Source organism: Theropithecus gelada, chromosome 12, assembly GCF_003255815.1.
Source record: "Theropithecus gelada isolate Dixy chromosome 12, Tgel_1.0, whole genome shotgun sequence".
Classification (NCBI taxonomy): Eukaryota; Metazoa; Chordata; class Mammalia; order Primates; family Cercopithecidae; genus Theropithecus; species Theropithecus gelada.
Window position 1 is genome coordinate 102,271,816 of NC_037680.1, and position 26,451 is coordinate 102,298,266.

General features: G+C 39.6%; 1 protein-coding gene across 1 annotated transcript in view; it reads left to right on the forward strand.

Moving 5' to 3' along the window:
* NYAP2 (neuronal tyrosine-phosphorylated phosphoinositide-3-kinase adaptor 2) overlaps window positions 1-26,451 on the forward strand; it is a 247,014-nt gene that overhangs the window by 164,178 nt on the left and 56,385 nt on the right. The window contains exon 4 of the mRNA XM_025405245.1: window positions 11,956-13,050. Within this exon, the coding sequence (XP_025261030.1) occupies window positions 11,956-13,050 (1,095 nt within the window). The remainder of the gene's footprint in view (window positions 1-11,955; window positions 13,051-26,451) is intronic.

The following is a 26,451-nucleotide window of genomic DNA, read 5'->3' on the forward strand; positions in this document are numbered from 1 at the left end:
TACATTGTCTCTAATTCTTTTCTCTATCTTACTAGACTTGTGTAAAGGATGAAATGGCAGGTGCAATCTGAGAGCCTGTAGTAGTAGAGCTGAGGAAATGTCTGCAGCACCACCGCTATTTCTGTTCTCTACAAGCAGGCTATGTCTAATGGGCATCCCATGTCTAGAACAGGAGAGTGATTTGGAAACAAGATGCTGCCCTGGAATGCAAATATCAAACTAGAACTTGTGATATACACTGTGAACGGAGGGCTGTGTCTTCTTGGAAGTGCTGGCTGCCTGCCTGGATAGATTTTCACAAAAGGGTGTTACTGTGCTGAGTTTGCCTTGGTATAGGTTTGGCCACAATGTACAAGCTCAGAAACTCCCTCTCATCAGATGTCTAGAGTAGCCAAACTCAAAAAGATGGGTACATAGAACTAGAATCCCACTTTGCTCGTTTTCTAGTAAGAAACTGTACTAGTCCATTCTCACACCACTGCAGTTCTGCATGGCTGGGAAGGCCTCAGGAAACTTACAATCATGGTGGAAGGCACCTCTTCACAGGGCAGCAGGAGAGAGAATGAGTGCCAACAGGGGAAATGCCAGATGCCTATGAAACCATCAGATCTCATGAGAACTCACTCACTATCATGACAACAGCATGAGGAAAACTGCCCCGAATATTCAAGTACTTCTCACTGGGTCCATCCCATAACACGTGGGGATTATGGGAACTATAAGATGAGATTTGGGTGGGGACATAGCCAAACCATATCATTCTGCCTCTTGCCCCTCCCAAATCTCATGTCCTCAAATTTCAAAACATAATCATGCCTTCCCAACAGTCCCCCAAAGTCTTAACTCATTCCAGCATTAACCCAAAAGGCCAAGTTCAAAGTCTCATTTGAGACAAGGCAAGTCCCTTCCACCTATGAGCCTGTAAAATCAAAAGCAAGTTAGTTACTTCCAAGTTAGAACTTCCAATGGGGTTACAGGCATTGGGGTGTAACACCTGTTCCAAACCAGATGAATTAGCCAAAACAAAGGGGCTACAGACCCCATGCAAGTCGAAAATCCAATAGGGTAGTCATTAAATCTTAAAGTTCCAAAATGATCTCCTTTGACCCCTTGTCTCACATCCAGGCCACGCTGATGCAAGAAGTGGGCTCCCATGGCCTTGGGCAGTTCAGTCCCTATGGCTGTGGATGGTACAGCCCCACTCTGGGTTGCTTTCACAGGCTGGTGTTGAGTGTCTGTGGGTTTTCCAGGCTCTTCCAGGCACATGGTGCAAGCTGTTGGTGGATCTACCATTCTGGGGTCTGGAGGATGGTGGCCCTCTTCTCACAGCTCCATTAGGAAGTGCCATGGTGGGGACTCTGTGTGGGGGCTCCCACCCCACATTTCCCTTCCACACTGCCATAGCAGAGGTTCTCCATGAGGGCTCTGCTTCTTCAGTAAACTTCTGCCTAGACCTATAAGCATTTCCATACATCCTTGGAAATCTAGGTGAAGATTCCCAAACCTCAAGTCTTGACTTCTGTGCCCTCACAGGCCCACCACCACATGGAAGCTGCCTGAGTTTAGGACTTGCATCCTTTGAAGCAATGGCCGAGTTGTGCCTTGGCCTCTTTTAGCCATGGCTGGAGCTGAAGCAGCTAAGATGCAGGTCACCATGTCCTGAGGCTTCACAGAGCAGGGGGGCCCTGGCTTCAGCCCACAAAACCCTTTTTTCCTCCTCGGCCTCTGGGCCTGTGATGGGAGGGGATGCTGTGAAGGTCTCTGACATGCCCTGGAGACATTTTCCCCATTATCTTGGTGATTAACATTTAGCTCCTTGTCACTTATGCAAATTTCTGCAGCTGCAGTAGGCTTGAATTTCTCCATAGAAAATGATTTTTCTTTTCTATTGCATTGTCAGGCTGCAGATTTTCCAAACTTTTATGCTCTGCTTCCTCTTGAATGCTTTGCTGCTTAGAAATTTCTTCCACCACATACACTAAATCAGCTCTCTCAAGTTCAAAGTTCCACAGATCTCCAGGGCAGGGGCAAAATGCCATCAGTCTTTTTGCTGAAGCATAGCAAGAATCACCTTTACTCCAGTTTCCAAGAAGTTCCTCATTTCCAACTGAGACCACTTCAGCCTGGACTTCATTGTTCACATCACTATTAGCATTTGGGTCAAAACCATTGAACAAGTCTCTAGGAGGTTCCAAACTTTCCCACATTTTCTTTTCTTCTTCCAAGACCCCCAAACTGTTCCAACCTCTGCCTTTTACCCAGTTCCAAAGTCACTTCCACATTTTCAGCTCTCTTTACAGAAGTGCCCTGCTATCCATTAACAATTTACTGTATTAATCTGTTCTCACATCACTATAAAGAATGCCCAAGACTGGGTAATTTATAAAGAAAAGAGGTTTAATTGACTCACAGTTCTGCATGGCTGGGAGGCCTCAGGAAACGTACAATCATGGCGGAAGGCACCTCTTCACAGGGCTGCGGGAGAGAGAATGAGTACCAGCGGGGGAAATGCCAGATGATTATAAAACCATCAGATGTTGTGAGAACTCATTATCATGATAACTGCATGAAAGAAACCACCCCCATGATTCAGTTACTTCTCACCGGTTCCTTTGCATGACATGTGGGGATTATGGGAATTACAATTTAAGATGAGATTTGGGTGGGGACACAGTCAATCATATTAGAAACATAGGCATAAAACTTTGGAAATCTAAATTATTAAAAGCTTTCTCATCGAATCTGAACTTAGAAAATGAATGACTCATAAGAATTATGTATATAGTGGCTTCAGACTTTACTAGCATACTGGGTCCATGTCCACAACAGAGATCTGACAGAGGACCGGATCCCCTAGGTACTGCTGTGAGGGGCCACCAGGCTTTGCTCTATGGTCTTAAGGTTTTCCATCCCTGTGGTTGGTGACCTCTACTCTGGTTGTTCTTCCTTTATATATAATAATACCTTCTCTTCTGATTTCAATCCAGATTTTTGACAAGAAAATATGTAATCTTTTTATATCTCTTCTCTGAATCATCCTGTGGTGATTTTATAATACTCAAAGGAAAGCTTACTTTCTTAATTTCTGTATTCTAAAAGGATGCTTTATGTATCCTCAGGGTAAAGTCTATACCCTAGTTCTATGAAAATGACAATATTTTTTCAACAAGATATCCACATGCACAGGAAATTAATTTTGGATTTTTTTTCAGTTATCTATTTCCGTATAATAAACCAAACCAAAATACCACGGCTTAGAACAACAACAATTTTCTTCTTCTTCTTCTTCTTCTTCTTTTTTTTTTTTTTTTTTTTTTTTTTTGAGACAAAATTCTGTTCTTGTCACCCAGGCTGGAGTGCAATGGCGTGATCTTGGCTCACTGTAACCTCTGCCTCCAGGGTTCAAACAATTCTCCTGCCTCAGCCTCCCGAGTAGCTGGGATTACAGATGCCTGCCACCACACCAGGCTAATTTTTGTATTTCTAGTACAGAGTTTCACCATGTTGGTCAGGCTGGTCTCGAACTCCTGACCTCGTAATCCACCTGCCTCAGTCTCCCAAAGTGCTGGGATTACAGGTGTGAGCCACCACGCCTGGCCCCCAGATTTTATTATTTCTTATTGTTCTGTGAGTTGTTGGCTCATATGGGTGGTTCCTCTGCTCTATGTGACAATGGCTAGGGCCTCTTATTTTTCTGTACTCAGCTGGCAGTTGGGGTGGTTGGAACATTGAATAATGCTTCACTCATATATCTGAGCAATCTTTCTCCTCTGTGTGGCCTCTTCTATGACTAAGTTGAGCTTCTTCATAACGTGTTGGTCTCAGAGGTCTTTCACAGCAATTGGCTCTCAAGATAGAGGAAGTGAATCCCGCCAGTCCTCTTACATCTAAGACATAGAAAATCACTTTTGACACACTCTGTAGGTCAAGGCAAGAAACAAGGCCAGCTCTTATTTCAGGAGAGGGAGATAGATCCTATCTATTGATAGACAGAATGTGTAAAAGAAGGGAAGGTGTTGAGGGTGGCTCTCTTGAAAGACTGTCAAATGAAATTTGCCTTCCAGCCACAGTATTTCCAATAGGCAAAATATTCTCACCCTCTTCCCCAAAAGTTTCATGATATGGCAACATCAGATTGAAATCAAGGTTTCATCATCTAAATCATGCCCATGTGCAATGAAGCACCTTGGTGCAGTTTCTCAGGACAGCTCCTAGGTTGCAATGCCTCATATGCAAAGGCTTTCAATTAAAAGTACAATTTATCTGCAACCACACAAACCCAATATACACTGTCAGGTCAGGGACAGGTAAAGTGTGATGTACAGTCTCGTTCAAAAAGTGGGGGCTAGAGGGAGGGGAGGGACATAGGAGTCACTGGTTTGCAGCAATTCAGAAGTTCAATTAGACTCATGTGTCCAGTTCTTCCTACTCTGAGGGCAAAAAAAAAAGAAAAAAAAATTGTTGGTAAGGGCCCAGTTTTGCTCCCTGGTTTTGATTATCTGTGGTTCTTGATTTTGCTCTCTAAGTTCTTGAATCTACTCTCCAAATCATCTTTTCTTTTCTATAACAAATGACCTATACCTGCAAGTGAGTAGTTTTCCTAGCTACTTCCAGCCTTTAAAAAATTTGGATCCCAAAATGTTTTTTAATTTAAAATTTGAACTATCTCTGTCCTGTCTAACAGTGTTGCAAAGTATCCTGATAATTTTTGTGGGCTTTCTATGAATGAGATCATACTACATTTCTTTAGATGAAAGACAGAACCACAGATTGCCTTGAGACAGGCTCCTCTCTACTTAAGGCTATGGTCAGGGCATTGTGGCACAGTGCTTGTGACATTCTTAAGAGCCCCAGGTTCAGTACCTTAAACCTTTCAGAGATGTCAACAGGGGCTCTTATATTCAAGCCCTTAATTTGATTTTTACACCAAGTCCACGTTTTACTGGCAGAGCTCTGAATTTGACCTTTGCTCTGAGGCTTGTTTTTATTTTGAAACCCTTTGCTGCTCAGAAAAGTCTTCATGGCAAACACTGTGCTGGAACTATTTCCTTTCATTTCTGCTTCAGAACTAAGCAGCTCTTTCTTTAGTGCTCTGTCTCCTGCAATCCTCTATTGTACATGGCTAAAGCAACCAACTCACAGTTTCATCTTCTTCCAGAACTCACCTTCATTAGGTCCACAATTTCATTAGGTACATTTCATATTTTCTGCATTACGACAGGCAACATCTTGCCAATTTTTCCCCAATATATAACACCACGCTCTCTTTTTCCAGCCTCCAATATCAATTTCCTTAACAGCTTTAGAGCTTCCAGCTGGTCTCCTCATTACCCTTCAGGCCTCTGCTGTCACTGAGTGCCAAAACCGGTGTACAGGTTTTAGATTTTTATTATAGTAGCACTGTACTTCTGATACCAGTTTTAGGTATGTATAACTGCATAATTTAGAGATATAAAAAGCATTGATTATATTTGCTCAAAATTCTGTGGGTTAAAAATTCAACAGGACACAGTGGACATGGCTTACCACTGAGCCAAAATGTCTGCTGTCTCATCTAGGGTAGCTCAGATAGATGTGGGGACCACTGGGACAGCTTCGCTGAAGTTGTATGGCTAGGGTTTCATTTTCATTATTGATTCCATTTCTTGGTTCTTTTCCCCATGGATAGCTTGAGCTTCCTTACAGCATGGCGATCTTTTGAGTGGTCAGATTTATGACTTAGTGGCTTGCTTTCCTTGGGAGAAAGTGGAAGCTGCCAGAATCAAGGGAGGAAGAAATAGACTCCACCTCTTACTGAATGAGAACATATGTAGGTATAGGGAGAAAAAGAATTTATAGATCAGTTACTGGAGACTTTCAGCCACAGGTGTTCTGGTTTAGGGTTTTCCAAACATTCTTGATCATGACCTATAAGAAATATGTGTGGCTTAGGGAATTTCTATATACTTATATATTGTTTCAAGAAGCAACCTTTAGCTCTTTCCCATGAAAGGTAATCATATTTTCTAATCTATTCTAATTTATTGTTTTAAAATGCTGGTCACAAACTCTAATTTTATTTTACAACTAGTGAGTTGAAATGAATACCTTAAAGAACAGTAATTCTGATTAAAGTCCCTTGTTGTGTATATAGCAAAAGTGAGTGTAAATAAAAATACACTTCAAATTAATTTGTCGGTGTTCTGCATCCTGACTGAGGCAGAGAAGGGATTAGAATCATGTCTTCTAGTTTAAGGCAAGACCCTTTCAGTCCCACTTGACTTTCTGACCACACTGTTGAGCCAGTTCCATGCCTTACTTCATTTGGTCCCACCAAAACGTTCATCTGAGTTCTCTGTTTTCACTGTCGCCAGATCCAGTACTGTAACACAGGTCCTACTACTTTAAACCTAATCCTTTTTGTGCATGATTACACTTTCTTGTTCCTACTATAAACGGACTAAGGTCATTTGCAACTTCCATTCCTTAACATCTTAATTAAAAAAAAAGAAAACAATAGTGGATAGTATTGTGGGGCTTGTGACTGTGAAAATAAAAATATCCTTCAAAGTCATGGAGTTGTGAGTTGTGAAAAGAGTTATTGTGAGCACAGTTCTGCTGAAAGTGGGAAATGTGTCTCTCACCTTCCAGAATCAGCCAGTTCCAGTATCACATAGTGTAGACGTTATTTTCCTTCAATGGATTCACATTTTCCTGTTTGAATTACTTATTTAAATGTAACTCTAAAACACGACATGCAAAGTTATAGTACTGCTATGGAAAGGACTGTTTAAAAGGATACTTTATGCCCTATACAAAATAATGAATTGCATAGCTTTTTCCTTTATGGGTTTCTTTGTTTCAAAGGGTGTGGAATTAAATTTAAGTTATGAGATTCTCTTAGATACTGTGGTTAATAAGGAATTCATATTTGTTCATTAGTAATATAGGGAATTTGGGCTGGATATCTCGAAGAGCCCTTTGTATTCTGGGATTCTGTGGCCACAGTCTTTCTAGGAAGGGACAAGGCTAACCTCTGTTGTATCTCTTTTTTTTCACCTCTTGGGTCAAGAACACCTACAGATACTAAAGCATGGTTTTACATTACACTTTCTTTTTAATAAGGAAAAAAGTATTTCCTAAAGATAGGTTGACAAGGCACGTGGTGAATTTCCAAAATTAACTGTGAAAGGAAGATCATCTGGGCATGACTGAAAGCCATGTATAACCTTTGTGCTCACATAGCTCATTTCAAAAATGTCACTTTCTGCTTATTAAATGCTACTGTCATTATACTATTTTAAGCATTAAAACTTGTGTTCTGGAGCTTAACAGGAATTATTGCTTCTATTTTTGGGCTTATTAGAAATAATTTAAAATGTATTCAAGAGTGATGAAAATCACCTTTTTATTATGGTTGAATTTGGTTAAATGTTGAAATTTGCAGTGCCATTTTATTATCTTTTATTAGCAATATTTTAGCATCTATGTATGTAGCACAAGACTATTTTTAAGTACCTTATAAAGAAGTGGCATTTTAAATAAAATGGTTTTTTAAAAAAATTTTAAGTTCCTAGAATGAGGTTAAGTTGGAATAAATTATGGGACAATGTTGTCTGAAATTTCATACTTTTCTTACATAGATGCACTTTTAAAACAGCACCCATGATAGTAACAGTTGAAACACATTTTCATTGTTATAAAAATTATTTACTCAATACTTGCACTAAGGTAGAACCAGATGATTCATGGAAAATGAAAAGAAAAATTAGTTTATTGGAAACAAATTTGTTTCCTCCTCTGATTTACCACAAAGAACCATGAGATTACAAGGATGGGTATCAGGGAATGAAAAGCAGATTTTTTTTTAAAGAAGCCCCTGCCCCCATATTGAAAGAAAGAATCTGTTAATTCATCCTGATCATCTATAATTTACTGAAGAGTCTATTCTCAAAAGATCTTCATGCCCTCATTTAATTTAATTTTTTTTTTTTTTTTTTTTTTTTTTTTTTTTGAGACAGAGTCTCGCTCTGTCACCCAGGCTGGAGTGCAGTGGTGCCGTCTTGGGTCACTGCAACCTCTGCCTCCTGGGTTCAAGTGATTCTTCTGCTTCAGCCTCTTGAGATAGCTGGGATTATAGGTATGCACCACCACACCTGACTAATTTTTGTACTTTTAGTAGAGATGGGGTTTTACCATGGTGGCCAGGCTGGTCTCGAACTCCTGACCTCAAGTGATCCACCTGCCTCCGCCTCCCAAGGTACTGGGATTACAGGTGTGAGTCATTTTACCCCACACTCACACCTTCATTTTAAAGTTGGATCAATAATAAGAAAAAGGACCGGAGGGGAAATTGATTGAACTTTATGAATCTGCTTGCATTAGGATCTCTTCACCAAGCAGGGAAGGGAAGAGGGAAGAAGCTTGCTAGATAAAGAGGGATTTCCTTGGCAAGGCAGGCTAGAGACTAACTTCAGCTTGTGGGCTGAACAAGCAGAGCAGCATGAAATAGGAGTAAGTGTATCAAAACAAACAACAAACAGCAAACATCCAGAGAATGGATCAGATTTAAGTAGTAAGTGCCTTCTACAGATTAGAAACCAGAGTCAGAGAGTCAGATCAAAAGAGTGAGCATGACAAGCCATGTGGTGGAAGAGTGCTCTTGGCTCATGTATGGGATGAGCATCTCTAGATGTAGCCAGAATGTGCTTTCTGTGACATAGTTGTAAAAGTTAAGGGAGGTAGGGGACCGGGAGCAGGAGAAACTTAAAGGGCTTGGAAAGAGTTGTTTAATCCTAAAATAACAAAGTTAACGTTTTCCAATGCCAGAGGATGAAATTAAAATGTTCATTGTTCATCTGTAAAGGTCTTTTACATTAGGACTTAATAAATATAACGTTGTCTTAGGTAACTAAACTTGTTTTACTGTAACAAAATTAGAGAGTGGCTTAAATTCGAGAAATTTTCTCACAATTCTTGGGGCTAAAAGTTCAAAATCAAGATAGTAGCATGGTCATTTTCTGGTGAGGGCTCTCTACTTGTCTTGTAGACTGATTAGACTGATGCTTTCTCTCTGTTCTCATATGGCATACGCGCACACGCATGCACACACACACAGAGAAAGAGAGAGAGAGAGAACTCTGCTGTCTCTTCTTATAATCAATCACATCATGAGGGTCCTACCCTCATGACCTCATCCAAGCCTAATTATCTCCCAAAAGATCTATCTCCAAATACCATCACTTTGGAAGTTAGGGCTTCAACAGATGACTTTTTTTTGTGGAAGAATGGGGACCCAATTCAGTCAATAGCAACTGTCAACTCTGATAATCTCACAGGCACCATAAGATGTTATATTTTGTTTCCCTTGTCATACAACATCTATACTTGGTTTGTCATTGAACTTGTTCGTAAATGGATTGTCTAGATTCCTTCTCAATTAGTAGTTCTACTTAATTCTAAGTATGCTGCATTCTGCAATAGAAACTTCTCTTTCTTAAATCATTTCATAGATATAGAGGGGTTTTATTTAATTTTTTTCTGTTTCTTTTGGCAAACAAAATGAAATGGCATTTGCTCACAATTGGAGTAAATCCAAACGTAGCTCTCTTCCATTCCAAAGGCCACCTTCTCATCTGTGTGGGAAAGAGAGAAGTTGTCGCCAGTGTTGTTAATCAACTGTTGCTTCTCTGAATATCGTACTATGCCCAGATCTGCCACTGACAGCCTCACTACCTGGGAATCCCACACTGTAGTCTCCCATAAATCCAGTGCTGCTATCTAGGTATAGGCTTAGCAGATGCTTAAGTTCTTACCCTGTTATTTCTCTCTGCAGTCTATGTTGGAGTATCAGACTTTAGTGAAGGGTCAAAGATAATGAAAGTAAATTATAATTAAGAGGGTGAAAAATGAAAACATAATTCTAAATGTGATTATTTCCATATGATGAAATTACCCATCTCAGGGACACACACTAAATTCTAGCCTTAGGTTAACCCTCCCTTCATAGAGCACCTCACTCTTCAGTTCTCTGCTCTCAAAGAATTCCCTCAGCCCCACTCCATTCAATCCCTAGAACTCAATATTTGTAGAAAATAATTTCCCAGAACCTGTACTTGGTCTACAGTCATTTCTTGCTGTTGAAAATGGCAGGAAACAAGTTTCAGAAGAATAGTCTGGATGAGCTTTGGTTCTTCCAAGTCCTGACCAAAACTATGTCAACCTTGTTCGCTGATTTATAGTTTTACTTTATTGGGGCTCAGAGTTTTGTATATAATCTGATGACTTATTAAAATCGTATGAAAATTAATGTACTGAGATTTCAAAACCAGTAAAATACATGCCAAGTTAGGTGGTACAATTATTGGTTGCTTTGGGTCCCTCCTAAAAAGATTGACTGCGTAACTTTCATCCCATTTTGTCTCTAGGCTTTTCACTTTGCGCATTAAAAGACTTTACTGCTACAGCCCCACTGGAAAATAACATCTAGTTCTACCCAGTATGGGTTAACGGAAATTCTAGACACATTACGAACCTTCCCCTCAAAAATCTGTTTGGTTGTAGTGAGTAAAACCATCATCATAGGCACATTGGAACAAAATATTTGAAACAGGAGTGATCTAGAAAGGTGAAACACATAGTCGCTGCTAGAATATTTGATTGGTTCCCTGTTGCTGAAGGCTCAGTTGATGGGTGGAGCAGCCATCTAGCTTATCCTGAATCATTTTCAGCTCCTTTACCACGTTTTAGTAAAACTCTTGTATATAAATTAGGCCAGTTAAAGTTTAAAAAAAAAAAAAAAAAAGGAAAATTCAGGTGTTTCCCCATTTGTGCCTTGACACCCTTCTCTTTAGCCTGTTAGCTCCTCATAGTCTTACAACTCTAAGCTGTACTGTCAACTTACACTATATGCTATCATCTTCTGTAAGCAACCACATTCTGCTACGTTGCATAATAAAGATGATCTCTGTAATCATATATCAACACAATGAGATAATAAGATAATAACAAGACTCAAGTACCTTCCTTGCATGCTAAACAATTGATTTTAGTCACAGGCGTTTGCCAGCCTCTTCCATGCTATTGTATGGTGTCAGAAGTTTATGTTTTGTCAATAAAGGGTCTTCCAGCAGGCTGTGCAATGCTTTGGTACACGTATCTGTTATGAGTTTCCAGAAGTTATCCTTAAAACTTACACATCGTTCCCTGAGTTATTCTCTTTTAAAACTCTCGAGGGCATTCTGATGTGTCAGTGGAACATACCTAATAAATTCATTCTGAGATAGCACTTGGAATATCATAAGATATCTTAAGAACAAAAAAGGGCAAATACACCATAATCAACAATACCTGGAGATTTAAAGATTAACTTGTCTAGCCTCATAAGATTTTCACATCAATTTCCCCTGAAATATCAGACCCATCTGTATGGAAGCTATTTATTTGAACCAAGACAGATTTTAAGTCTAGCAGGCTGGGAAATTTTTATCCTAAATGCAAGCAAGATGTGTTCACCTGCAAAAACCACATCAGTAAAAGGGTGCAATCTGTATGGTATTTTTGACCAATAGTGCCAACAGCGACTCTAGTTTTTTTTTTTTCGCTCCTGCATTTCTTTCTCAATTCATGCAGGTTAGTTTTCACAAAATTTATGATTGCTTTTATCCAATATGTTTCATCTGAAAGCTTCTATTCAGGCATTCTAAGGGAAAGGAGTGAACAGTCCTGGTTTTAATGTATTTATCAGTGTTAGATTATTAATATCAGTTTAAAGATGACTATTATTCCACCATCAAGTTTTCTAAATATGGGAAATGCTTGACTCTTTGGTTGGTTTTTACTCTGAACCTCAAACTAAGAATGAAGCTGTCTACCCCTCTGGTCCAAAGTTTATTGTAGTAAACCCACATGCAAATCATTTTTGAAAACTTTCCAATTATACTCATCTATTCCACTACGTTTTTTTTCTTCTTTTAGTGTCAGCTAAACCAAGACCCCACAGTGATGAATATTCCAAGAAGATTCCTCCTCCCAAACCGAAGCGGAATCCGAACACTCAGCTGAGCACATCTTTCGATGAAACGTACATCAAAAAGCACGGGCCCCGGAGGACATCGCTGCCGCGGGACTCCTCCCTGTCCCAGATGGGCAGCCCCGCGGGAGACCCCGAGGAAGAGGAGCCCGTGTACATCGAGATGGTGGGGAACATTCTCAGAGACTTCAGGAAGGAGGACGACGACCAGAGCGAGGCTGTCTACGAGGAAATGAAGTACCCCATCTTTGACGACTTGGGCCAAGACACCAAATGTGACTTTGACCATCACAGCTGTTCTTCGCAGTGTGCTACTCCCACGGTGCCTGACTTGGACTTTGCCAAGGCCTCAGTGCCATGCCCCCCCAAGGGGCTGCTTTGTGACATCCCCCCGCCCTTCCCCAACCTGCTTTCTCACAGACCCCCTCTGCTGGTATTCCCCCCCGCCCCCGTACATTGCTCCCCCAACTCCGACGAGTCCCCGCTCACGCCTCTGGAGGTCACGAAGCTTCCCGTGCTGGAAAACGTGTCTTACATGAAACAGCCGGCGGGGGCGTCACCCTCCGCGCTGCCGTCCCACGTCCCCAGCCATGCGAAACTGGAGAAAGAGCAGGCCGCGGCCCTGGGACCTGCCTCTGCCACCCCTGCGCTCTCCTCGTCGCCCCCGCCCCCGTCCACGCTGTACCGAACCCAGTCTCCCCACGGCTACCCTAAAAGCCACTCCACCTCTCCCTCCCCCGTCAGCATGGGGAGGTCCCTGACTCCCCTGAGCCTCAAAAGGCCTCCCCCTTATGACGCTGTGCATTCGGGCAGCCTCTCAAGGAGCTCTCCTTCAGTGCCTCACTCGACCCCCAGACCCGTGTCGCAAGATGGGGCCAAGATGGTCAACGCCGCGGTGAACACCTACGGGGCTGCCTCGGGCGGCTCCCGGTCCCGGACACCCACGAGCCCGCTGGAGGAACTGACCAGCCTGTTCTCCTCCGGCCGCAGCCTGCTACGCAAGTCGTCCAGTGGCCGGCGCTCCAAAGAGTCTGCAGAGAGTAAGTGTGCAGGGCCTGCCTGAGCCCCAGAGCCCAGTGTCAGGCTTACAGCCAGGGTGAAGTCCATTGTGTGCGGGTAACTCACGGAGTACGGGGTCTTGAGGCCTTGGAGTTGAAATCTTAGCATGCAAAATGTGTTAGTTCACTTTTGCCGTGCTAAGTCAAATAGCGTATCCTGAAAGTATTAAAAATGGCAGTCTGCAAAATATACCACTTCCTATTTAAAAGAAGAGTGGTTTTGAAAAATAAGGTATAAAATCTAAATTCTTGCAATGGTCCTGGAAAGTTGAACAGTGAAAATAGGGACCACTATGGAATTTTAGGTATGTGCACACAACACACCGAGTACGTGGTCTTGAGGCCTTTGAGTTGCAATCTTAATATGCAAAATGTGTTAATTCACTTTTGCCACACTAAGCCAGATAGTGTATCTTGAATGTAAGCTGAAAGAATTAAAAATGACAATCTGCACAATATAACATTTTTAAATAGGAAATGTTATATTCCTATTTAAAAGAAGAGTGTTTAAAAAAAAAAAGTAAAAAATCTGAATTCTTACAATGGCCCTGGAAAGTCAAACAGTGAAAACAGAGACCATAATGGAATTTTTAGGTAAATGCCTTGATTTGGGGGCAGGGGGTTGGGGGCGGAATTAAACATTCAAACATGTAATTGATAAATGTTAAAACTTAAAAAAACTCTTAAGACCAGGCGTGGTGGCTCACGCCTATAATTCCAGCACTTTGGGAGGCCGAGGCGGGTGGATCACGAGGTCAGGAGATCGAGACCATCCTGGCTAACACTGTGAAACCCCATCTCTACTAAAAATACAAAAAAAAAAAAAAATAGCCGGGCGTGGTAGCGCGCACCTTTAGTCCCAACTACTCGGGAGGCTGAGGCAGGAGAATGGCATGAACCCGGGAGGCAGAGCTTGCAGTGAGCCCAGATCATGCCACTGCCTTCCAGCCTGGGTGACAGAGCGGGACTCCATCTCAAAACAAACAAACAAAGAAACAAACAAACAAAAAAACCTTCTTGAGCAAATTCCCATTAGAAAACCTCTGTTGAAAAGAAAGCAGTTTGATTAGAATTTAGGATATTCTTTGACATAAAAAATGATTCTCTTTGTATACTTCATGTTCTGATATTTTTACCATTACTATAAATGAGAATAGGCCCATTGTTTTCCTTTTAAAAGTCATGGCGATTTACATCTTATTTCTCTGGTACTCTTCCTAGATCCATCAATATATGACTTACAGAAAAGTCACTAAGGTGGTGAATATTATTTTTATTACTGAATTTCAAAGACTAGGAAATTTGTCTATCTGAATAACCCTTTTATGAGTCCCAAATCAATTCACAAGTGTATAGTAAAGTCAAAACAGACCCAGATTAGTTTTTTTCCTAAGTCCATTTCATTAAATTACATTTCCTTCTCTTATTTAAAAATTCCTTAGGTACCTAAGCTGATAATTAATCATGTACATCTCAAATAATGCCTCCACATGATTTTTTTTTTATTTATCTATTCATACAGTCATACTGAGAACTTTCCTTGAAGGAAAAGAAACTCTCAATACTTTTGATAATGAAAATGACAATGGCATTTTTTAGATAATTAATGTTTATTGGTAGTTATAAGTCACTAATTCTTTTTTTTGCCTTTACGCAGAGACTTATGAAAATACTAGCTACTTCAATAATTGCCCCCAAAACATTTTAATTGCCTAAGTGAAAGGCAGTCATTTCTAATATATTAGGCATGTCTGGAGTTATATGCATGCATATATACATACATACATAAAATTATTTTAACAGTTGAATTTAAAACTAGGAACAATCTATTTCTACAGCAGTTGTCAACTAGGGCAATTTTGTACCCCAGGATATTTGGCAATGTCTAGAGATGTTATTGGTTGTTACAACTGGGGGCATTACTGACATCTATTGGGTAAAAGCCAGAGATGCTTCTTAACAGCATATAAAGAACAAGACTGCCACCGGACCCCACACAGACACAAAGAATGATCTGGTCTACAATGTCAATACTACCAAGGTTGTAAAACCCTAGTCTAGATAATTTACTAACGTTTCTTCCAGATAATTCATTGAAGTTTCTTTCAGATAATTCATTGATTGATTTGGTTTTCACACAGTTCAAATAAGGTATTTAGAATAAGAGAAAATATTATTTTAAACATTTTACTTTAAAAACACACAATGGGTATTGTGAAATTAATAGACATTTCATCTTGGAGTTGGTGAGACAATTGGATTTTCTCCCTACCTATCAGCTTCTTTGGAGGATCCTTAACAGCTCCAGCTGGCAGCTATGCCAATTAACTAGAAAAAAAAGTATATGCAAAAGAAATGATTAACTAATGAAGCTATTTCAAGAAAAATCCATCTGTTAGAATCAGTCTGTGTACTATATGTCACAGACTTCCCCATCCAACTCCAAAAACGAGATTTGTGTACTTCTAAAACAAAGCTTGTACATGGAAGAGTGGTCAGGGCTCTTTATAGCTTTTAGGGAGCCAATGATTGAATTATTTCACATGTGCTATTAACCATGCATCAACTCTGCAGAGAAAGGGATACCCCTGAGTTACATTAACCTCAATATTTTACTTTACATAAATGGAAAGGAGGAAAAATGCAGGTAATACAAATGAATAATTAAAAAATCGGATGGACAAATCAAATTGCTACTTATTTTTGACTCTCAAGGAAAATAGAAAGACACCATTAGATGCTGTCAACGGGGCTCTCAGAATCTTTCCATAGTGCAAAGAATAGAACCAAAATTGTTAATTGGGAATTAACTAGTAACTTCTATTGCAGTACACTCATGGATACAATTCTCCCCTTTACTCTTCCCAGATGGGATTTGTGGACTTGTTGATACCTTAGGGGCAGAATAAGTGATATGAAGTAGTGTAACATTTATGACCCTGAGTCTCATTATTCTTTTTAAGTTTCAGGAATTTTCTGCATTTCAGAAATAAAAGTAAAACTGATTATTTTCCAAGCCTCTGGTGGTTTAGTGAAGAAGTCAGTTTTGAGAATTTCCTAATATTTAATCTAAACAAATATAGTCTGTGCTTTAATGAAGGGAAAGCATGTCAAATAAAATGTATACCTTAAACTCATTTATAATAATCTATAAAAGGCACACTGAATGTATCAATTTCATGTTTTATTTATAATTGTTGATGGGGATTGGTCAATAGGGAAGAAATAAAATAAGACAAAGGAGGTAGATTATAAATAAATTTCATTTTGTTTCACAATTTTCTAAATATGGCCTTCACATTCATTATTATAGGAAGTGTTTTTTCCTGGTTGATGGGACATTATAATGTTTATCCGTGATTAAATTAGGATACCTGATAGTCACTGTAGCTCTAGTAACTTTTTTATATGGTCATTATTATTAATGTATTTTTAAAAATTTGTGTAGAGGTGAATGATGTAAGGCATGTAAGAAGTGATCAACTCATATGCTATTGCTATAAATTTTTGTGTCCACATGGTAAGCAGGTCAGGTACAAATATGTTTTATAATGAACTTTGGAGGCTTAAATGAAAATAATTTACTACCTATCATTTTCATCTTTCTTTTGCATGTTTTTAAATATATTCTTTGTGATTTTGATTTGATTTTTTAGAAGATGTAGGTCATGAATGGGCCATTTCGTTTTAATAAATCTGGTGCCATGAATCATAGAAATTAATAACCAAACCAAATTTTAAAAGTAGAAAACTTTCTTTATTCCCTCAAACAGAAATATTTCTGAAAAGAAATGTTTAACCTACATATCAGTCCATTTTCACCCAGCTACAAAGAAGTGCTCGATACTGGGTGATTTATAAAGACAAGAGGTTTAATTGACTCACAGTTCCACATGGCTGGGGAGGCCTCAGAAAGCTTACAATCATGATGGAAGTTGAAGGGGAAGCAAAGATTTCTTTCACATGGTGACAGGAAAGAGAGAGCTCGCAACAGCAGGGAAGATTGCCTTATAAAACAATTAGAGCTTGTGAGAACTCACTATCACAATAACAGCATGGGGAAAACCACCCCCGTGATTCAATCACTACCCACCTTGTCCCTCCCTTAACACATGGGAATTATAGGGATTGTAATTTGAGATGAGATTTGGTTGGGGACACAGAGACAAACCATATCAACCTGTATTCAACAGAGATGGGGTAAATGTACATTTCTATGAAAAAGTACAAGATCTAATGAAGAACATAATTAAAATTTACAATCTATTTGAGGAAAACAGTGAGTTAGAGAAGTTATAAATGGAGAAATGTAAATTAAAAATGTAGAGAAAAAGTAGAAGATGAAGCAGCAAAAGAAGAGACTAAGGCACTAAGATACAAAAGACATGCACGGCCAGGGGCAGAAGGGCATGTGAACAGATGTGGGCACCAAGAAGTGAGGCGCACAGAAAGGGATTAGTCTTTATTGGAGATGTTTAAGAAAGCTAACAGGCCTTGATCCCGCCAGAACTTTTGCAATCTTCCTCATGGTATCCTCTGAGGTGTTTTCAGGTCTTTGGGTGTAGCTCAACTCCTAAATACCTTTGAAGAATTCCAGAGTACAACAACTTCCAAATCTAGCCCCTAACTCTGGTCAGGTTGCTCCTTTCAGAAAGAGGCATGCAGAACAGGGCAGAAGGCATGGGGCGTGGTGGAGCTCCAGAAGTAGGGATGAAAACAGAGGTCCAGGCCCACTCATCTCCTGTCATTATTATTAAAAGAGAAATGATGTCCTGGTATTACCAAAAAATAAAAAAAAAAAAAGAAAGAAAGAAAAAAGCTATGTCATACTCAACCATAGTCTACATTATTGGAGATTCATAAATTTTAACTATTAAATCTCATCTTTTAGCCTTTAAAAAGTATTTAATACTTTTTTTTTTTTTTTGGATGGAGTCTCACTCTGTAGCCCAGGCTGGAGTGCAGGAGTGCAATCTCAGCTCACTGCAACCTCTGCCTCCTGGGTTCAAGCAATTCTCCTGCCTTAGCCTCCAGAGTAGCTGGGATTACAGACATGTACCACCTGGCTAATATTTTGTATTTTTAGTAGAGATGGGGTTTCACCATGTTGGCCAGGCTGGTCTTGAACTCCTGACCTCAGGTTATCTGTTGGCCTCGCCTCCCAAAGTGCTGGGATTACAGGCTTGAGTCACCACACCTAGCCCGTATTTAATTCTTTTAGATGTCATTTTATATTTTTAAAATTATAGATATACATGAATCTTGTAGGTCTGATGAAATAGAATTAGGAATCAGATATTATCTTTGCCTTTTCATTGACTTTCTTTAAAAAAAAAATCCACGTAGAAACCATGGCTCCAAACAAACCTACAAACACACAAAACAAACCCACAAAAACCTAAAAACACTTAACCCTCACTTCACATGGTCATACAGGCCCGCATACCTCTCTCCTTTTTTGTGCTGTGTGAAGTCCAGTGATACCTAAAACATTAAACATTGATTATGAAGGAGCTGCTCCAACTAACTCTTACTAATTTAATTTTTCAAGAATTTGTAAATAAAAAGATGCCAAAGTTTATTTTTAAAATATGTAAAATGAATTATTTTGGAAAGAGTATTTTAAAATATATTTTTATATGCTGTTCCATTTGTAAGAAAAAAGAAGGGTCTACTAATATACACTGGCTGTCTTGGTAACTCAGGGTCCTTGTTGTGATAGTCACTGTCCGCCTGCCACAGGCTAATGCAAAGTGTCGAGCAAGTTGACCTGAACAGGGTAGGCATCACACAAAGGTGGTATCATTGTTTCTGGTCATCCATAATAGCAATGATATAGTATTGATAGCTCATTATTCTGCTGAGATGTCTTTAGTGTCTATTGGAGATTGTAGACCTGAAGTGCCATCTACTATTATATCATTTAAATTCACTTAAATCATTTTGTCTGTTTCCGGTGGTTTTCCTACCTCCTCCCTTCTTTCAGATAGTTTTATTGATGCATCTAGCTTCTCCCACCATCTCTGCCTCTCCTCTTCTCTTTTCACTCTTTTCCTCATTGTAATATCAAATCAAAAATCAGTTGTGGACCAAGAAACCAGATACCTAAACTTGTCTGAGAAGCCTCTCAACTAACTAAAGTATGTGACCTGCAATGTAGCCACTCTGTGCCCTGTACTTCCAAAGGCCACTTTATCCACCAACTAGGTCTTGCCTAGAGTTCTGGATCCGTATCTGAGAGGTTAGGAATATCAACTTCCCCCAAAATAAGATATCCTGGAAAACATGGAATAAATCTTAGGGTTTTTGTTTGTTTGGTTTTTTTGGAGAATCTACACATTGTGTTTAGCCTATTTAATATACATTTTGAGGCTGGATGTGGTGGCTCACTCCTGTAATCCCAACACTTCGGGAGGTCAAGGTGGGAGGATTGCTTGAGCTCAGGATGTTGCAAACAGCCTGGGCAACATACTGAGACCATATATCCACTAAAAGTAAAATAAATATATATATATATATATATATATATATATATATATATATATATATATAAGCTGGGTATGGTGTCACATGCCTTTGGTCCTAGGTCCTTGGGAGGCTGAAGCAGGAGGATCAGTTGAGTCTGGGAGTTTGAAGTTGCAGCGAACTATAATCACACCATTGCACTCCAGACTGGGCAACAGAGCAAGACCCTGTCTTTAAAAAAAGGAAAATAAATTACATTTAGTTTTCCATAAAACTTAGCAGGTGAAATAGTTAAGGACTTTATATTCCCTCCATTTTTTGCTTATGAAAGCAGGTGCTGACAAAGAGTAGGACAAAAACAGGTACTGAAAAACCAAAGGGAAGGTTGGAGGAGGGAGTCTATAGTCCTGCATGTCTCCTGTGCAATGGAGAATGAGAGAATCCTCAGCCTGTGACTGCCCACCTGCAAGCATGTTGACTTTGGGCAGGACTCCTGGATGTATGGTAACTTGGAGCAACCTGACCAGAGTTAGGGACTAGATTTGGAACCCCTTGTACTCTGGAATGCAAAGGTATTTAGGAGTTGAGCTATACCCAAAGACCTGAAGACACCTCAGAGGATACCGTGAGGAAGATTCCAAAAGTTCTGGCAGGATGAAGACCTGTTAATTTCCTTAAACATCTCAAATAAAGGTTAACCCCTTTTCAGGTCTCCTCTCCTGCTGTTTGTTGGTTGCTCCTCTGCTGAGAGTCCCACACAGTGACCTCCAGTGGCCTCAGACTGACTTGTGCCTTAGCAAGGGTCCTTCCAGCAGCTCAGAAGGGAAATCAAGCCAGGACCTGTATAATGATGATTCTCCCAGGATGTGACCTTGGGGATGTGTGCTCAGGCTCCAGAGAAGTTTCTCGTGTAGTTCAAAGCATGGTAGGCAAGAGTTAGAAAGCTTAGGTGAGTGGTCCAAATGCCTGCATCTTATTCACCTGGATGTTGTTAAAAATACAGATTACTGGGCTTTATTATAGACCTATTTAATGAGAAACTGTAGGGGTTAGGCCCGGGATGTTGACTGTTTAATGACAATCCCTGGTGATAGTTATGCCTTCAATTAAACAATAACCTGGAGACATATGGTTAAATGTTAGCATCACCATTTACTTGTATTCAAGAAACTATTGCTTTCATCTTACAAGGTTAAAAGATAATTTATGTAAGCAAAAGAATAGAGACAGGAGAAAGTAAAACAGGCAACTCAAAATGACTGACTGTTGTTTTCCTTTCCTTGACTAAGTTACTGATTAGTTGGCAGCTTGCAACGAGGACAGACCAGAGTAATGCAGATTCAAAAGAGATAACAATTTCACTACCTGTGGATTCTCCCAGAGACCTTGAGAGTTTAAGAATGGAATACATGGTGGGCAATCTGTGAATGGCATCTATCCTTGTCTTAGCATCTCCGTCTTAGTCATGCTGAGTGTGTGCCACTTCCTTCATCAGAATTCCTCAATACTTGAGTTTGAGAACCACTGATAAAAGCTGCTTCAGACAGGAGCTGGTGCTGCTGGTCCAGAAGGCGAGGAAGAAACCTAAGACTGGCTGGCAGCAGTCCTCACCTCAGAAGTCCATCCAGATGAGTCCAGGGTTTTGTAGGGGGAGGACTAGCCAGAGCATGGTGGGCCCTCCAGATGGGGCTGTGACTCAGAACAAAGGTGTGCTATCTCAGAGGACACTCTCTAGTCAGTGTGGGAGAGCAGAGAGAACAGTGTAACTCACAGGCAAAAGGAGAGAATGGAAGTCTTTCTTGTGGGGCACTGGAAGGACGGAATGAGAGCATTACTGGCAATCTGGGGCTCTAGCGTTCATGACTGGGCCAAGGAGCTGAGAAATCGGGGCTCACAATGCTAATGAGGAATAAGGTAGTAAGATTCTCACAAAGTGCGTTGGGCTCAAACAGATTTGTCTCAGGAACAAGGGCAAGACCAACTAAGCCTAGAGTGGGAGCATCAAAGAAACTAATGGTAAGGGTGTGGAAGAAGGCGGCAGTGGCCATCCCCTTCCTCGAGAACACCTCCATAATAATAGTGGCATATACTTAACCTTCATGCCATTTACTCTGTACCAGAACTTTCTAAAAGATTTACAAGTATTTGGTCCTCATAGCAGTACTCTGAGGCATGTAATATTGACCTTGCCATTTTAAAGATGGAAGAAACTGAGGCACAACTCTTGCAGTCACATGGGGAGTAAATCTGGGATTTGAACCCCGATTATTTGGCTCTAGAGTTTCTTTGACTTAATGATACCTTATCTGTACTTGATCAATCTCTCCAAAGTTCACCAATTTTCATCAAAAGTCTAAGGGCTCATGATGTTATTCTCAGGGATATCTGCTTAATGAAAGAAAGCCTAATCTGTACACAAATGGCATGAACTACTTAATGATTGGCATCAATTTAGGAAGGTGGTGGGAAATCTTTTGGGCACCCTTCAAAACTCACTTTGGAATATCTCAGTTACTGCAAGGAGCTCTGTACCCCAGTTTCTGAGCTGCCCCTAAAGGCATGTGGTCTGCCCAGTGGGGCCTCAGAATCGCCTAAATGACCTAAGCAAAAAGATGTGAGTGCTCACCTTAGTGCCTCTAAGCATAACTTAAGGATATATGTTCAGGTTTCTTTGATAAAAAGAGATGAGGGCTCACCTCAGTGCCTCTAAGCATAACTTAAGGGTGTATGTGGAGGTTTCTTTGGTCTGTCAGATACGGAGTACTGAGAGCTACTATCCAAGGATACAGGGCTTTTGTCCTCAGTGCTTGCATCTTGGCCATAACTATGCAGAAGTTTGATGGCCCATGGCTACTCCAAGGGGAAAATAGTTGATTAATCCAAAACTCCAGCCAATGCACCAAAGCAATGAGCACCCTAGCAGCACTAATCTGAAAACTGACTGGGGTAAAACAGACAAAGCAACTACAAGGGGCCCTATGCTTCTTAACACCACCTCTTTTCTCTTTACATTTGTGGTACTATGTACTTGACAGAATTAGACACTCATCTTTAAAATTTTTTAAAAATACAATTCTTCAAGAACAAGCTGACCTATTGTTTTTAAAGTGAAGGGATTTTTTTCAGGATGACGTTAAATAGAATATAACTAAAATTCCTTGATTTTGAAAATTCGTGTGGCTCCTTGGTTGATTGGGACCATGACATTGTCTGTTTTTCTCATTTAGTTTATCCTAGAATTGCAATATAGAATCACTGAAGAAGATATAATTTCATAAATAATTGCTCACCTTTTTGGGGGTAGACCGCAGCTGTCCTTGATTGATGCAGGCAGACGTGTTTATCCCCCGTGTTTATATTCTCTGGCTGCTGAATCTTTAAGTGCAATTTCATGTCACCAATTTAATCAGCAATTCTCTCCATTAAGAAGAACCCTACCTGCTTTAGATGTAAAAATGCAGAAACATTTTCAATTCAGAAATTGTTATACCAGTCTTTTTTAAACCAAGATTCCCTCAGTAGTATTTAATTTTATACACGTGAAAAATACTAGAACTGATTTTTCCCTCCTGTTCTGTTACTTGAAATAAACATTTAATTTCTGTTTTGTTTTGTTTTTTGTTTGTTTGTTTGTTTTTTAGAGACTATCATGTATTCTTGACACTTTGAGAACAATAAGTCATTAAATATTCAGTATAAGTGAGTTCCTACTGGCTACATCATGTTACCCTAGGCATGTCCTACATTCTAATTAAATATGATGTTGAAGTTTAGCATAAGGCTGGATGTCACAAGAGGTGGTTTCCATTAACAAGCTTTGAGACCTTAAACAAGTCAGTTTGCCTTTGTCTTAGTTTTCTCACTTTTCAAATGAAAATATTAGATGCTAAAACTGAGTCCCTTCTGGCCTGGCTTCTTGTATGGGGCTCCTGCAGATTACTGGTGATCTATAAATCTCCAAAGGGAGACCCACTTCCTCCTTCTGAGACTTTCCTTCTGACATCGTTCTCGCTTGCTGAAAGGACTTCGCCAGAAACTTAATGAAAAACATGTCAGCCTAATCCTTGACTCCCAACTCAGTGAACGAATTTCTCCGTGGTGTTTTTCTTATGCTATTGTCTTTGAGTACTTTTTTTCAAATTTTTGTAATGATATGAGACTTATTCCAATACATTATAAAGATTATTTCTATCTGATTCTCTCTCTTGAGACAAAGGACCAGGGAAAACAAGCTACACGCCCTTTCATCATTTTATTTTTTGTAATATTTGATCCAATATAATCTTTCCCCAAGTTGGTACATGATAAATATTTATTGAACTCATTGAATTAATAGGCACAGTCACTGAAGAAGGCTATTGAACTTTAGGGAAAAAAGCCATATAAGAAATGTTTGACCATTAAGTGAAAAAACAAAAATCAGCTTCTATGTTTGACTTAGAATATTCCACATTAAAGTCAATATAGTCATTCAGCAAAAAAGCAGCTATGCTGAATGCTGAATTCATTGCTTCTGCTCTTAAGTGCATGTTTGAAAGAATGGCCATTCCATTCCAGGCAGATTTGTTGGAGGGAAAGATATAAAGAATATACCCATCAAGCATTTAAATTTGGACCATTTTGTAAGGTCAAATCATTGTCAGTTTCTGTACGAATGAATGAGCTGCAAAAATTGATCTCTTTTCTACATTTGTAGAAAGAAAGACACCTTGTTTTAAAAAAAGAAAATAACATTTTAAAGAAGAAATTTCAATCTGCTTAACATTATGCATTATTGATCAAAAATTGTAAAGAGAATAAAAACACGTCCAATGATCAGGTGCGGTGGCTGTTGCCTGTAATCCCAGCACTTTGGGAGGCTGAGGCGGGCATATTACTTGAGGTCAGGAGTTTGAGGCCAGCCTGGCCAACATGGTGAAACCCCATCTCTACTAAAAATACAAAAATTAGTCAGGTGTGGTGGTGGGTGCCTGCAATCCTAACTACTCAGCCTGGCCAACATGGTGAAACCCCGTCTCTACTAAAAATACAAAAATTAGTCAGGTGTGGTGGTGGGTGCCTGCAATCCTAGGTACTCAGGAGGCTGAGGCAGGAGAATTGCTTGAACCCGAGAGGCAGAGGTTACAGTGAGCTGAGATCATGCCACTGCCCTCCAGCCTGGGTGACACAGTGAAACTCTGTCTAAAAAAAAATAATAAATAAAAACATTCAAATAGGTTATTTAACATCTTCGTTGGAAAGACATTGCATAAATCTACAAAGCTATCATTATGTGACTGGCGGTCTTGAATATGTGTGTTTCCTGGTTAGAAAAAAAACGGGTTTTAGTTATAAAATATTTGAAAAGTTTTTCTCAGTTTTTGATAAAATAAATTTTTTGGAATTTGGTAAATGGATGAAAATCCCAATTTAATTAAATGTCTGTAGTGGTGCATGGTATTTCTTGGTGGAAGCAAACTCATTATCGTTGTTGCTGGTGGGAGCTAGGTTAATGAAATGTTCCACTCCTAGCAGAATAACCAATCAACTGAAAAATCTGGGCTATTGCTGTTTCCAAATGGACAGAGTAAAAATATTAAGGAATCTAAGAGGGAAGTAAGGAGTGTTAGTTACATGGATCATGAAGCAGCGTGCACTGTCTAGTCAGCTACAACTGGCTTAGAAAGGAATCCAGAATAGCTGAACTGAAAGGAAAAAATTCCAATCCAGAAGTCTGTAATATTCTTCTGATAATTGATAATGGAGGAAAAAACTTTCCTATACATGTTCTACTGGTCAGCTTTCAGTTATATTCAATAAAATAGCATTTTCCTATGTTTTGCTTTTCTTTTTGTAGATGGAACTGATATAATTAAGGTAAGAAAGAATAAAGATGGGAAAACGATAGCTAGAAGCAGTCATAAAGTAGAGATTGGTGTATTCATGTATTGTCCAACCCTAGATCCAACCATAGTGCTATGGGTGGATAATTCTAATGCATCTTTTTATTCCCATGTCACAACTAAGAAATCTAGATTCTCAAAAACTAGAAGGATGAAAAAGGATTTAGTTGTTAGTAGCCCCCAAAAGAATGATCAGAGCTGAAATAAAGTACTGCTCTATTTAAGTTACACATTCTGGACATCAAAATTGTATCTATATCTACAGACAACTTTCTTTTGACCATTAGTTATTAACCACTTATCAATAATTAATGACAAGAGATATGTGTCAAATTAATGAAAGATTTTTGTCAATGTTGAAATGGTCAAAGAGGAGTTTTAAACCTAAGAAATTAAAGCAGACTACCTCACAGTTGTTTTTCTTTGCATAATTGATAATCTCACTTGTAGCCTGCAGAATTCATTTTGGCATCTGAACCAAGCTGTGTGTATGGCTCTTTAATATAAACCATAATCAGATTGCCCACTGATGTTTCATGAAACAGAAGCTTGATTCTATGTCCAGCCATGGTTCTCCATTTAGCTTCCATGGCCAATCCACTTAAGTGAATGTGCTGTACTTGCCTCCATTTCTTCTCCCTCACTCCAGCCTTAATTTCCTACAACCTGGCTTCCTCTTCTACTCACTTCAGAGTTACAGGAGGCTTCCTAATTGGGTTCTGGTTCTAACATTTTTCCTCTCCTGATTCTTTTAAACCTTCATGAAACATCTGATATTGTTGATTATTCTATGTAAATAATTCTATATATTTTTTAAAGAGATGGGCTCTGGCTATGTTGCCCAGGCTAGAGTGCAGTGGTGATTCACAGACATGTTCACAGTGCACTACAGCCTCCCACTTCTGGCCTCAAGCAATCCTCCTGCATCAGCCTCCCAAGTAGCTGGGGCTACACTCTTGCCTAACATGTTAAGATTTTTCTGTTTATTTCCATGCAATATGTTATCCTCATTCGTAATCATTTTAAAACTGTGTCC